General features: G+C 35.2%; 1 protein-coding gene across 1 annotated transcript in view; it reads left to right on the top strand.

The window, feature by feature from the left end:
* The first annotated feature begins 2,799 nt into the window (after positions 1–2,799).
* LOC137398362 (CARD- and ANK-domain containing inflammasome adapter protein-like) overlaps positions 2,800–13,886 on the top strand; it is a 33,684-nt gene continuing 22,597 nt past the window's right edge. The window contains exons 1-6 of the mRNA XM_068084470.1: positions 2,800–3,481; positions 4,459–4,521; positions 4,856–4,939; positions 5,301–5,405; positions 5,562–5,636; positions 11,667–11,741. Of these exons, the coding sequence (XP_067940571.1) occupies positions 2,800–3,481; positions 4,459–4,521; positions 4,856–4,939; positions 5,301–5,405; positions 5,562–5,636; positions 11,667–11,741 (1,084 nt within the window). The remainder of the gene's footprint in view (positions 3,482–4,458; positions 4,522–4,855; positions 4,940–5,300; positions 5,406–5,561; positions 5,637–11,666; positions 11,742–13,886) is intronic.

Genomic DNA, 13,886 nt, shown 5'->3' with positions numbered 1-13,886 from the left:
TGAGGATTACGAACTGGTATTTTCGATCGTGAATGAGAAAAAAAGGTTGCTGTCCTAGGCACTGCAGGAACACTGTAATATATAGACAAGAATTTTTTTTCCGTAAAACACGAGTTGTTTTATATTTTCAAATTGGAAGCTCATAACATAACTTGTGAAATTCAAAGATTCCTAGTACTGTGCATTATCACATCTTACACCACTTACGCATCAGCAAGTAAGCCTCACACCACTGCTCTGTGCTCTCTTGTAGGCAAAAGGGTAATTGGCTTCTGCTTCCTTGGGGTAGCAGCAGAATCAGCTTTAATGTGCAGGTTTCGTGTGAGAATTATATCCGAGTGCTTCTTTAACACGAGCCGGATATCTTCTCCTTGTTGGTACCTGTATTGGTGGTAGTTGCAGAAGCATTCCTCAGTAAAATGCCGGAAGCAAATTCTAGATGTGGTTTTATATCGAAAATTTGCTACATGCTTCTTCACAAATGCTGTCCATTTGGCTCGCTGTACATCTGTTGATGTCCTTCCCCGAGGCCAAGCAAATAGATGTTTGGTCTCTTCACAATTAGCTGCGGCACAGGAGAGAGCCCAATGTCGACTTGAAGACATTTCACTGCTACAACGAAACATTGAAGTGGTTATGCAGACTATTCTTAACAAATAGAAAAATATCACGATATTCAAGTGTGTAACCTAATGTGACTTTGAAGAAAATGCTTAATATCCATAATATGGCCAAGATTTATGTTCGGACAAGTACGTGGTGTGTCTACCTTATCTTAAAACTAAAAAGTTTAAAGATACGAAAAAGTGAATTAAGTTGAATAACTACAGCTGTATAACCATGATTAATATTTCATACTTAAAGTATTTTCGTCAATTGAAATGACAGATCGACTAGTAAACCAGTCTAATGAACTACAACAGCGTTCTGCAATTATGAACTAAAATAGTATGGCTAATGTTGTTTTAATTTATAGAGCAACAGATCAAAACAAATGAAAATACTAATTGACTTACTAACTAACTAATGATTTGCCTTTTCATTTTAGTTTTTGTCAAACACAACGAAAGTTGGAAATTGTGAGAAAAAGTTATTTTTTATAAATATGTGGTGTGTCTATCTTATCTTAAAACGACAACGTTTAAAGATACGTAAAAGTGAACGAAGTTGAATAACTACAGTATAACCACGATTAATATTTCATACTTAAAGTATTTTCGTCAATTGAAATGACAGATTGACTAGTAAACCAGTCGAATTAACTACAACAGCGTTCTGCAACTATGAACTAAAATAGTATGGCTAATGTTGTTTTAATTTATAGAGCAACAAATCAAAACAAATGAAAATACTATTGACTTACTAAATAATGATTTGCTTTTTCACATTAGTCTCTGTCAAACACAACGAAAGTTGGAATTTATGAGCAAAAGTTATTCGTATTTTCGCAATACCGGTATATCGGTAGTAACTTGATCAGCTAGTAGTTTCAAGTTCGAGTAGCAATTGAGAACTGCGCTGACACAGAGACCGTGATCAACTTAGTAAGCTTGACCTAATTACTTTAGACCGGTAGAATTGGTAGTCGGTACCCAAATGTTTACACAACATTTGGAGAAAGTGAGTAGAACAAATTTTCAATTTTCTTTATTTGAAGCCTTTGAAACATTCATAATAATGCATCTGTAGCAGGATTTAAAATTTTATTCTAGCCAACATGAGCAAATACAAAATAAGATATATGCCAATAGAGCCGCGTACGACTAGACTTTTATCGCAAATAGCCGATGTGAATACGAGAGATAGAGACAGGTTGCCAAACGCGTGACATCATTTTGGGCGAGGCTGGGCACGTGTTTGTGGCCTGAGCGTTTTTACGGCGATCAGATTTTTTCGGTTTTAATCTTCAAATATCTTGGGAATGCGATCCGGTAACACAACAAACAACATATCAACTGATAGAGAAAAAAAATGCTTTCTTTTAAGATCAACTTAAATTTGACGCAACTACATCTTTAACTGTTCACTGTCATTACTGGCGGGCATACTATTCTGTTATAGGATAAGTTATATTTGCTTCAGCCAATCAAGAGGCAGATTGTTGAATGAGGGGCGGAGACATTTTCAAGCTATAAAAGACATGAAGCAGCCAGCAAGCATATCACATACAGATTACCTACAGGTAAGTATAACTTTTCTGTTATATTAGCATCTGTTGAGATTATACTTACTGGGAATAATATAGTAGATGAGGAGAGACACTGAGTCAGGGTGATTATAATATAACTCTGACCTCATGAGACTATCACTCTCTACCCTGAGGAGGCTCATAGAGTCTATCATCTGGTGAGGTTAAGTTAAGGTCAGGAGGCTCTGGTTTCATTCCTCAGTCATTTTTGTACCTGCAAACATTTCCTACTGTAAATATGTCATATGTCTCTTATGGATAGAGTGAGGAGCTCCGAAACTGGAGTTTTTAGCTGCTTATCTTGCCTTTATTCTGGTCAGAATTAGCTGCAGGACTCTGAATGTATTTAGTCACCAGTTTTATAGGAAATGTATTGTTTAAAGTAGGAGAATGTATGAATTTTAGGTTTCCCATTAGATCAGATTTAGATGCATATCGCATTCCTAGTTTCCTTTTTATACTCTGTGAATATCCAGGGTTCACCTGCAGCAACTATGTTATGGTTGGCAGCTTTATAAGTCATCAACTCACCCAGAGTCAGCAGTTGAGTCACAATTTGTTTTTATTTTTCTCTATCATATTTTACTATGTGGAGTATTTTACAGCAGACAATGGAGCAATGGATTGAGGAATATATTAGAGCTAGTGGAGCTCCTGACATTACCTCTCTTAGGGCTGCTCTAACAACCACCCCTCCTGATCAGCTGCTTCTGCTTATAACAACTATCAGAGGAAGTAAGCCGTATACAGCTTTGCTATTGGCTATCTCCCGTGACCACTCTGAAGTAGCTCGTCTGTTACTCACTCCATTGAGAGAAGTAGCAGATGAGCTGCTGTTTGAGAAGGATGAGTGTGGAGATACAGCTCTGCACTGGGCTGTATGGAAGGGAGATAGAAAGTTAGTAAAGCTCATACTTCATATTGTATCCTCTGGTAAGAAGTATGAGTTGATAGCTGAGAAGGTTGGAGTGGGTTACACAGCTCTAACACTGGCTGCAGTGAGAGGATTAACAGACATAGTAGAGTCTCTACTGATCAGCCTGTCAGTAGAGCAACGAGTCTCCCTGCTCAACATACAGATTGTCAGCCGAGACACAGCACTGCACAAGGCAGCCTGCATGGGAAAGACAGCAGCTCTACAGTCTATGCTGACCTCCGTTCCTCCTGATAAAGTCTCTGCTCTCCTCAGTATAAAGAATGATGACAGTAGAACTCCTCTGGAGCTAGCAGAGTATCGGGAAATGAAAGAGACAGTAGAGTTGCTTAAGAGCTGGAAGCAGCCAGTATTAGCAGGTAGGATTATTATACTGTATGATACCAGCTACTCACTTGTACTACTCTATTGCATAACTCTCTGCTCGTCTCCCAGGGTATCTTTGTAAACATACCCTGGGGAATTCCATCTACATTTTCTTTGTATAGAGACTGCAGTGGGTTGTAAAAGCAGTTCAGCTCTGTCTCTTTATTAAATGCTGTCAGTTCAGTATTTTCTCTTCAGCCAACACTCAGCCCTTGCTAATCACTTATTACCCCTGCTCTCTCTTGGATAATTATAGTCTGAGTAATTTAATTCCTTATTCAAAACTGATAGGATTAAAGTGAGGTTAGCGGCTCAACACCTTGTGGCAGCTATTAGTCAGCACTTAGCTGAACCCTCCTGATTCATGGATATTCTTATTACTCACTACAGTTTTGAATAGAAACATGAGCTATTTACTAGAATTATAGTAGTAGTAATTCTGACAGACACGGCTCTTATTATAGTAAAGATTTTTCCTATAGAGCAGCTCTTGCTCTTGCTAAAGATAGAATCACAATGTTTGAGGAAGCATAAACTATGGTGTAGTTTTCCTCAAATTTTTTTAACATTTTAAATGCAGGTTCTCAGTCTATTACTCATTGAGCCGGTACACTTGATTATAACCTTAGAGAAGATAAGTACAACATGCAATAGGAATGTTTTGCGCATTAGGAATTAGGTAAGAATGCAGTAAGAACTTATATAATATTTGTTCCTATCAGCCATACTAGTTAATTCTCATTGCAATAACTTCTAACATAAACTCTTAGCACTAGTTTCTCAGGCTATATTTTAACATTTGTTCAAATAGTTGTAACTAATAGTATTGACATTACACCCGCAGCACCAGTTGCTTCCTTCCACATGTACCTGAGGCTATAATAAATAGGGGGAAGGCTTCCTATTCATAAGATGGTTTGTCTGTTGTTCATTTTATTATAATGAAGTCTTTATCTTCACTTTGTTGTAGCCCATGCAGCCACTTACCAAAAATTTGCTACTCTCCAGGAAGCTGACAATCAAAAATCAAAAGGTAGGATTTACAGTTCTTAAGCGGTTACTGGAACAACAGTATCTGAGCCCATGAAAATATTCTTTCTACAAAACTTTAATTTTTTTTTAGTTTTTAAAATTGTGTTAAACAAATTTAAATTCATAAATTTATACCAAAACTAATTTACTCCTCACCATAAACTCTTTGCAGTAGTTCTGAGTTTATACTCTTTTGTTTCTTTATATCTCCTTCTGATGTAATAACAGTACATTTGCCATGATTCTATAGTTGTTAACAGATTATTGATGTTTCTACATATCCTCAATATATGAGCCATGGTTGTTATATTATTATTATCATATGATTGTTTAAGCATTGACCAATCAGGGAGCAGAGTTAGCAGAGTCTAAGCAGCAGATTGGAGCCTTGCAGGAAGAGGATAATCGCAAGACGGCAGGTGACTTTTTTAATTTCAGTTAAACTGGACTTTCTTCTTGTCATAAAATATGGATGACATCTATACACCTCCTTTGTATGTAGTACCTGATATGTATGCACTATCACTAGAGTTCAGTTTAGTTCCTGCCCAGACATGTGCAGCTAGTGCTCTATAAATAGCTTAGGATGAGTCATCCCCCTGTCTTTTATCTTACTTACCAGCTGGTCAGCTGACCTTGTTCAGTGTTGAGTTGGCTAGGGTTAACTCTGGTTCAGTTGGTAATAAAGCTGTTTAATTGTAATATTACATTTGCTTAGTGCTTCGTATTGTAAGATGTGACAGTACCAGTACATGAGCCCTGATTCTATTATTGTTTTAGAGTTGGCCAATCAGAGAGAGGAGTTGACCAAACTAAAAGAGGAGTTAGTGGAGTCTAAGCAGCAGATTTTAGATCTTCAGGAAGCAGATAATCGCAATACAACAGGTAAATTATATCTTTAGTCTGTTGCTGTAGAGAAATGATAGTTAATACCCGAGGAACTTTGCTGTACAACCACAAGCATTACCTGTAAGTATTAGTTGTGTAACAGTAGAGTCTCATAGTAGTAACAGTACATGAGCCATGTTTATAATGTTTTAGAATTGACCAATCAGAGGGAGGAGTCTCAGCAGCAGATTGTAGATCTTCAATCAGTAAACAATCAGATGACAGCAGGTAAAGTTTTTACACACAGTTCAACTAGTATTTGAATTTTAATATCTACATATTTACTGTTCATCAGTAACAACACATATTGATTTACCTTCATGTGTACTTTGTCTTGCTAGTTGTTAACTTATAAGGAATTGATATGAGTTTTGTTTTATCACTGCTATTGGCTGGTCAGCAATTAATTCTATTGGTTAACGTGCAAAGGGAGCACATCGCTCATAGTTAGCTGTTGTGATTATGTGAATCACAGGCTAAATTGCATTGCTGTACAGTAACTGAGCAGATTAGACTGCAGTGGTTACAGCTCCAAACCATCTTTTGTAAACCTACCCTTAGTTTGAAGGTTAGTTTACACAAGGTGATTGTGAGATTGTACAATTCTCATCAAAAGAGAAACATTATATTATGTTTTACTGCTTATAATAGACACCGATAAATATATGTTTATGTAGATATGGCTGTCATGATGGAGAGACTTAACAGACTAGATATTTATCTGCGTACTCCCACTAATACAGATGAGACAGGAGACCAGCTTCATGAGCCTCTGGGTTGATACCTTCCTCTTTGTTTAATTGAAATCACTTGCAGTTCTTGTTCAAGATTTATAATTAAATACAATTTCATATTCATACTTGATACATTTTCTCATCTCTACTCATCTAGCAGTGATTCTTATGAACACATCTGTCCATCATTGAACTGCACTAACGCTATATAATGCCACCTACATAGCTTGGCAAAATTCCAAATCTTGTAGACTGGATTAACATATGCTATTCCCTACTCAATGTGGACCCTTCAATGTTTTAGAGCTGGTCTCACTGCTGCAGCTGGCCACCTTTTTAATATTAATTTTGAACAGTTCCTTAGCAATGAAATGTGATTAAAAGCTCAAAAACGAACAGTTAATCACGGCGATCACAAGACTTTATATTAGAATGTCTTTTCAAAATGGCTCAAATGGGACATAGTGGTACAAAATGGCTTCTGTTTACACTTTCACTCAACCTCATTCATCCAAATATTTTCACAAATATACTTCATGCATTCAATAGAATCGTGTCTATTGTTCTTACGTGTCTATTTCATCATCATTGTGATGCTGTCACTTTCAACACTGATATCTCAAAACCTACAGTGAAAATTCATTTAATTTTTTAACTCGAAGAAGTGCATATCATCCTCTGATAAATATGACAAGCCTGTTGGTAACGTGTGATAGTCAAAAAATGCTGCAGAACTTATTCGTACTGTTTGGCAAGAAGTATGGGTCACATGATCAGATTATGACTAGACGATTGGACCAAACGGAAACAAATCTGTAAAGTAGCGATCATCTATATTTGATACGGGCTCTTCGGTAAAACCCAAAGTGTTTGCCATAAACTAGTGCTACGAGACATTTTATATTAAGCTATTTATTACAATAACCAAATGTAATGACCACGTCAGAGATATAAACTGATTTCAATCTACGGCAGTTTTGTGATGGCAGCGATTAACTGGTCGTTTTTGAGCTTTTAAGAGCTTGTAATCACATTTCCACATATTTTGCACCTACAACACAGCAGAGTAAGACATAGTGAATCTTTTGATATTAAATAACTGTAATGTGAATTTTGTTGCAAGTCAACCTTTAACAAAAAGGTTCTACATGAACAGCAATGATTGGCTAATACTGAAGTGAACTGGTTACAACTAGGTCAACATTCTCACTTGTGACCAGACATATTAGTAACCTATCACTAGGTATTGTCCAACATAACAAGAACACCTAATAACTTTGTGTTAAGACATGCAGGTGGCTCAGGTCAGAATCATCTAGGAATGAGAAGACATTTTAAATAATGCGCTAAATTAACATTACCAGGTCACATGCTGATGTAGGGGCACAAGCTTTATAAAGCTATCAGATAAGATTATCTGACAATTACACTCTCAGGTTGCGAGGAGACAAGTCTTCAAAAATTATCTCCATTTGAAAAGATGACATTAATGTCAATGAGAAATTCACCAAAGCAGTGTTAATTGTGTCACCGATTGACAAAATTTCTTTGTTGCATCTTAGCTTCTGAACCTATACCTATTTTTAAAGCATTTCTTTTTTTATACACCAAAGTATCATCCTAGAAGTTAATGGTTTATAGCCACGCTGTACATTCAGATCTTTTAATAGCGCTATAAATTATTATCAGAGGAAATGAGTATGAACAGGTATGGAAAGAGTAGATTATGGTTAAATTATGAACCCTACAGAGAGTGCTAGCAAATGTCTAGCAGTAGTTATATGAGAAATATGCAAACCAGGTCTTTATATATACATAAGAGAAAGAACAAACATAACTGCACTCTGCATATTGTTCTTTCAGCTGTTGCACCCAAAACACCATACAAGGTATTATTATAATCCAGACAGTCCCATGTTATTTTAGTAGCAAACTATAGAAGGCTCGCAGTAAGCTATTCATAGGTCTGACTCTATCCATTATGTGAGAAGGACAAAGAAATGTGATTAACATCTCACACCAATTTATTAAAGTAATCCTGCTATTGTGTGAACTTAGTCTAGTATAAATACCACACTGTGTGGGGTGAGTATCCATTTACTTGGTGCCTAGCAACTGATAAGCACACACGGAGCAAACATTGTTTGTTCTCATCATGAAAGAAAGTTGACTCTTTGTAACCTCCATGACTAGTCCTGTCACATTCAAGAGCAAGTCATCATATAGTAGAGTATGATGGCAGGTAGTCTAGAGAGGATACAAAAACTTGTGTAGGCAGACATGACATTATGTGATGTCATAAATGCTGCCATATTTGATAACAGTTACTAGACTATTCTCAGACACTAAGGCTATTTTCACTCTTGATGTTTCTTTATGAGAATAATATTTATGACTTATCTTAATCTTAAGACTTGACCTCCTCTCAGTCTCTAAGATTATTCCCATGTATGAAGTTCTTTTCATGAGACTAGAGCTCAGGTAAACCTCTTTATTTCATGTGAAAGACTGAGTCTCTATAAGTAAGACTATATGTATGTAAATAAAATGAGCCACAGAATATTTAAAACTTGTTAGGGTTATTTTAATTTGAATGTAAATTTTAATTTAAATTGTTTAGCCTGAATGGATGTGCAATTCTGAATATTTACAAGCTTTTTTAACATTTAATTTCCTAACCTGCAGGCTAAAAGTTTATGGAATGTGGTTTGTATTTCATATTTAAGATAAACTTACACAGAATTGTATCAGATTTTATCAGGAAAATCAGTATTGTTCTATTAATTATGATTGTTATTCATGTTTGAGGTAATCTGACAGCCACAATGATGCCAGATTGAAATTGACAAATCTTGATTAAGGGTAATACACTCAGATTGGAGTGAAGTGTGATTATGACCTCTATTATAGTTGCAGTGCGGCGAAGAGACCGATGGAATAAGGATGCATAAAATTGCGTTCACACTAGCTGATTTCATACTGGTTATCATACCAGCTGATGTCATATGGGTTATCATTCCAGCTGATTTCATACCCGTTATCACACCAGCTGATTTCATACCGGAAGGTATGGTAGGTAGTCGATTAGTACGAGCCATAGAGTGTCGATCTGCCTAGCGAAATGTTGTGAGTTTGAGTCCTGTAAAAGTTGATCTTTCATGAAACATACTAATTACTGTATATATGTTATTTTCTTTGACAGCTTCAAGATTACAAGATGAAAGTTAGATAAATTTAAGCAATTAGCTCTTCTGACTTAGCTTATAAATATTTACTATAATAAGAGCTGTGTTCAGCCAAAGGATCCAAAATATAAAAATTCTCCCAATAAAGAAGAGTTATACTAGCAGACCACCAGAACTCAATGTGTTACCTACAGCTTATTTATTGTGAGAAACAGACCAACTCCAAGTGATATCTGGCTTAGTTGGCAATCTTAATTAGAACTTTTGTTTTCAGTGCCAACACTCCATAATAAACCACAATAGCAAATCATGATTGCACAGTAACATGCAAGAAGGATAACTCCCCTCAAAGAAAAAATTCATGCATTGTTGTTAAAAAAGTAGTGTGGAATTGTGGGATAGAAATATACCTGCAGGCGGTCTGATTGAAATACAGTGAACACATGGTTAACTCAAATGGATTTGCTTGGTCCGTTCCCACACAATGATAAATGGCTTTAGAAAACTCAACCGAAACTCCGTTAACTCGAACAGTTTTTTGCCAAACGGCTACCGAGACGGTTCTTACTATAGCTTTAGAATATCACTTTATTGCAAGCTATAGAGATAAACATCGGCTTTTAATAGTTCTTAGGCCTTGTTATTACCAACATCAGCAAATATTTTCATTAACGACTCTTCTAAAAATTTGAAAAAGTCAAATTTCACCAAACTTCCGCTTAGCAATAAGCCCTCCGAATGCAAGAAAAGCGAGATAAAATTTGGATAACTTTAAAGTAATATCGGCAAAATTGATAATGGGTTTTTAATAGTAAAGCAGCTTTGTAATAACTGACTTACTGCAAAATTGATCTTGGTTAAAACGCTCGGTAGCAAAATACGTATGTATTTTTCCTGAGCGTTTTAACCGCGATCAAGTTTTGCCAATTTTAATCTGAGAACGTCCTGGCAGTCACATCACTTAAAGCAACAAACAAATCTCAAGTAATAAAAAATATCTATACTTTCTGAATAAAAAATATTTAAAACTTCACACGAGAGACCCTTCAACTTGCAGCAAGCAATCTATGCTTTTGATTGATATATAGTTTGTATATGTACATGTATCTACTGATAAATATGTGCACTTATGACTCTTGATAACTTGAACGTTCTAATAACTCAAACACTTTTGCTCGGTCTCTTGAAGTTTGAGTTATCTGTGTTTCACTGTATTGTTATTTATAAATAACAATCACTTGAAAGCACAAACCGATGAATCTAACATGCACAGCAATGATTGGCTAATATTGAAGTGAACTGGTTACAACTAAGTCAAATATCTCCATTCTGACTAGACATATTGATAACCAGGTTTGGTCCAACATAACAAGGATACTTAATAACCTCGTATCAAGACATGGAGGTGACTCAGATGTAAACATAGAATATGTTAAAACATTCTGTTGAGGCTAAGATAAAAAGACAAATCTTGAAAGTAATTTAAGTTGTACTCATTTCACGAGAAAAACGTGCATATTTCACCAGTCTATGGCATTATCCAATCGCCGAAGGTTTCTGTAACAAACGTAGAAGTACTCGTAATCGTTTTTCTTTTGCTGATTTCAAAGTAACTGACATTTTGGACCCTTATAATGAGTACTTTAGTATTCCAACTGATGTCCAAAGCAGTGAAAGTAAAGGGAATGACGATGATATTTCTCTAACGCTTCTTATAAGATTATTAGGATCTTTAACTATAAGAATAATTATTTAATTTTATAAGATTTACTTATAAGAATAGTTATTCGAATTTACAAGATCGAAGTATATAGGGACTGATGTTTGGAAAAATGTTACTTTTATTATTATTTTTAAATAATTTTGATAAATAGTTTTTCTAAAAAGCTCGATAAATATCCCAACTTTTTGATATTGGTTGTTATGACGTTTTGAAATGTAAAGAAAACTGTGCATTGGTTTTCTATTGTTACTGTATTACTATATTAATAATATTAGTTATTCAAATCATATCAGTGCATTTTACATCTAATATTGCATTTCTCCTATTGCAGGGGAAGATATAAACATATATTCATTTCCTTTCATTATTGCTGTTTGTTGTACATAATAACACCCAATAAGTTACAGCTATCATTGCAGTTTGCCTGTTGCACTGCTGTGCCATTTGACTGCTCAAATTTCATTTCTCAACTATCATTATCCTTTCTTTTTTCAATATTACTTTTGTAGTGGGCTGTATGACAGGGGATATTTTAGTCATAAAACATGGATGACATATTTACACCTTCTTTGTATGTAGTACCAGTACATGAGCCCTGATTATATTGTTGTTGTAGCATTGGCCAATCAGAGGGAGGAGTCTCAGCAGCAGATTGTAGACATTCCGGATGCCAATAATCAGATGGCAGCAGGTAAAGTTTTTACTCACAGTTCAACTAGTATTTGAAGCGTATTCTAAAGAAGTATTCTAAAGCGTATCTACTGAAAGCTTTCAAATTGGGAGTTTGATATATTGTGAGTGTAGTTTTAAAAACAAATAAATGTTTAACAAACGCACAAGTACGACAAGCCAACGATTCGGAGCTTTGGTTCTGGAAGTTAAAGATTTGCATTGATCAATCGATTTAATTCCCTTTCTACAGGTAAAAAGTGAAAATTTAAAGTCAAATCATAAAAATAATTTACTAGATAAAACTGCCACAGAAAATTTGAAGCAAATATAGCTAGGTGAACCGATAAAAAACATAAACCGGCGATTAGTGATAGCAAAAAGTTATAACTTTATTAATTAGTACACGTATTAATGAGTACTAAAATATCACCTTTAGTATATTCATCAATCTAAGCCATTGTGTTGCTAGATGATAAAATATTAAATAAAAGCCGCCAAGAACTCCTGCACATACGATTCTCACACGCGCAGGAAATTACATTTTAGCCTCAATTAGGGAAATATAATCTGAATGTAAACTCAACAGGAGACTCAAATTTAAAAATAAATTTACCTCCATTCTCCGATCTTCCTCTGTAGAACTGTAACTACCTGATGCCAAGAAAACTCGGAGTCACCTTCGCAGTAAGTTTACAGCAATTTTTACAATTATATTGTTCGCCAAAAAAAGTCGATTGAGTCATTAATTAAAATAACGATATTAATTAATTTAGTAAATACCGATGTTAATGCGATTTAACAATAGAGTAAAATTCCTAAATTTGAAATCACAGACAACGCGTTTTACGAGTGATAACATTTATTACGACCTATATAAAAAAATCGCTTTGATGATTGGCTAAGGAAGCGACCTCTTATTCATCGCTGGTTGTTTCTTTTCAGATGTATTGCTTGTGACGTCACATAAGAAGCACCTGCTGGAACGTGATTTTTTTTTAAAGAGGGCCTCATTAAAACGCATATATCTCTGGACAGCGTTGGTCTACCAAGACCAAACTGGCATCAAATTAATAGTAGCTGATGTTTTAGCCTTTTTTGGGTCTTAATTTCATTAAATCGAATTTTTTGACGCAACCACATCTTTAAATGACGGACAAATGTGTTCATAAAAACCACTGCTAGATGAGTAGAGAGGATAAAATGTATCAAGTATAAATAGGAAATTGTATTTAATTATGAATCCTAAAAGAAACTACAAGTGATTTCAACTAAACAAAGGGGAAGATATCAGCCCAGGGGCTCATTATGGGCCCAGTGTTTATTATAGGCAATAGTATAATTACTCTCTATCTATACATACTAATACATAATATAATGTTTCTCTTTTTATGAGAATTGTACAATCTCACAATCACCTTGTGTAAACCAACCTTCAGACTAAGGGAATGTTTACAAGAGATGGTTTGAAGATGTACTAACTGTAGTCTAATCTGCTGAGCATAGCAATACATCTTAGCCATGGATTCACCTGTTCATAGCAACCAATTTTGAGTGGTTTGCTCCCTTTGAACATTAACCAATAGAATTAACTGATGACCAGCCAATAGCAGTGATGAAACAATACTCATCATACCCATTCTTTATAAGTTAATAACTAGCAAGACAAAGTACACATGAAGGTAAATGAATACGTGTTGTTACTGATGAACAGTAAATATGTAGATATTAAAATTTAAATACTAGTTGAACTGTGTGTAAAAACTTTACCTGCTGTCATCTGATTGTTTGCTTTTGCAGGGCTACAACCTGCTGCTGGGACTCCTCCCTCTGATTGGCCAATGCTACAACAAAAATAGAATCATGGCTCATATACTGCTGTACGCAAAACATTATGGTTTATGCAGCACACATTCAAGTCTCTCTTTCCCCTTCATGGCAATTTCCACACCAACAAAGCTTCTTTGGCTGGTCGGACGACATGAACATCCTGTAATCAGTAAACAAATGCAATAAATATATGTATTTGTTGCAGTAGATGAATTTGTCTTATTGTATCAGCTAAAACTATGTGAGTGGCCACGACTTGATGAATATTTTTAATAACAGCTTTATGCCGAGATGAAAATTTTGTTGCTTGTAAAAATTATATGATAAAATTATATTG

This window comes from Watersipora subatra, chromosome 6, assembly GCF_963576615.1.
Source record: "Watersipora subatra chromosome 6, tzWatSuba1.1, whole genome shotgun sequence".
Classification (NCBI taxonomy): domain Eukaryota; kingdom Metazoa; phylum Bryozoa; class Gymnolaemata; order Cheilostomatida; family Watersiporidae; genus Watersipora; species Watersipora subatra.
Note: the sequence above shows the minus strand (reverse complement) of the source record. Positions and strands in the feature narration are given on the sequence as shown.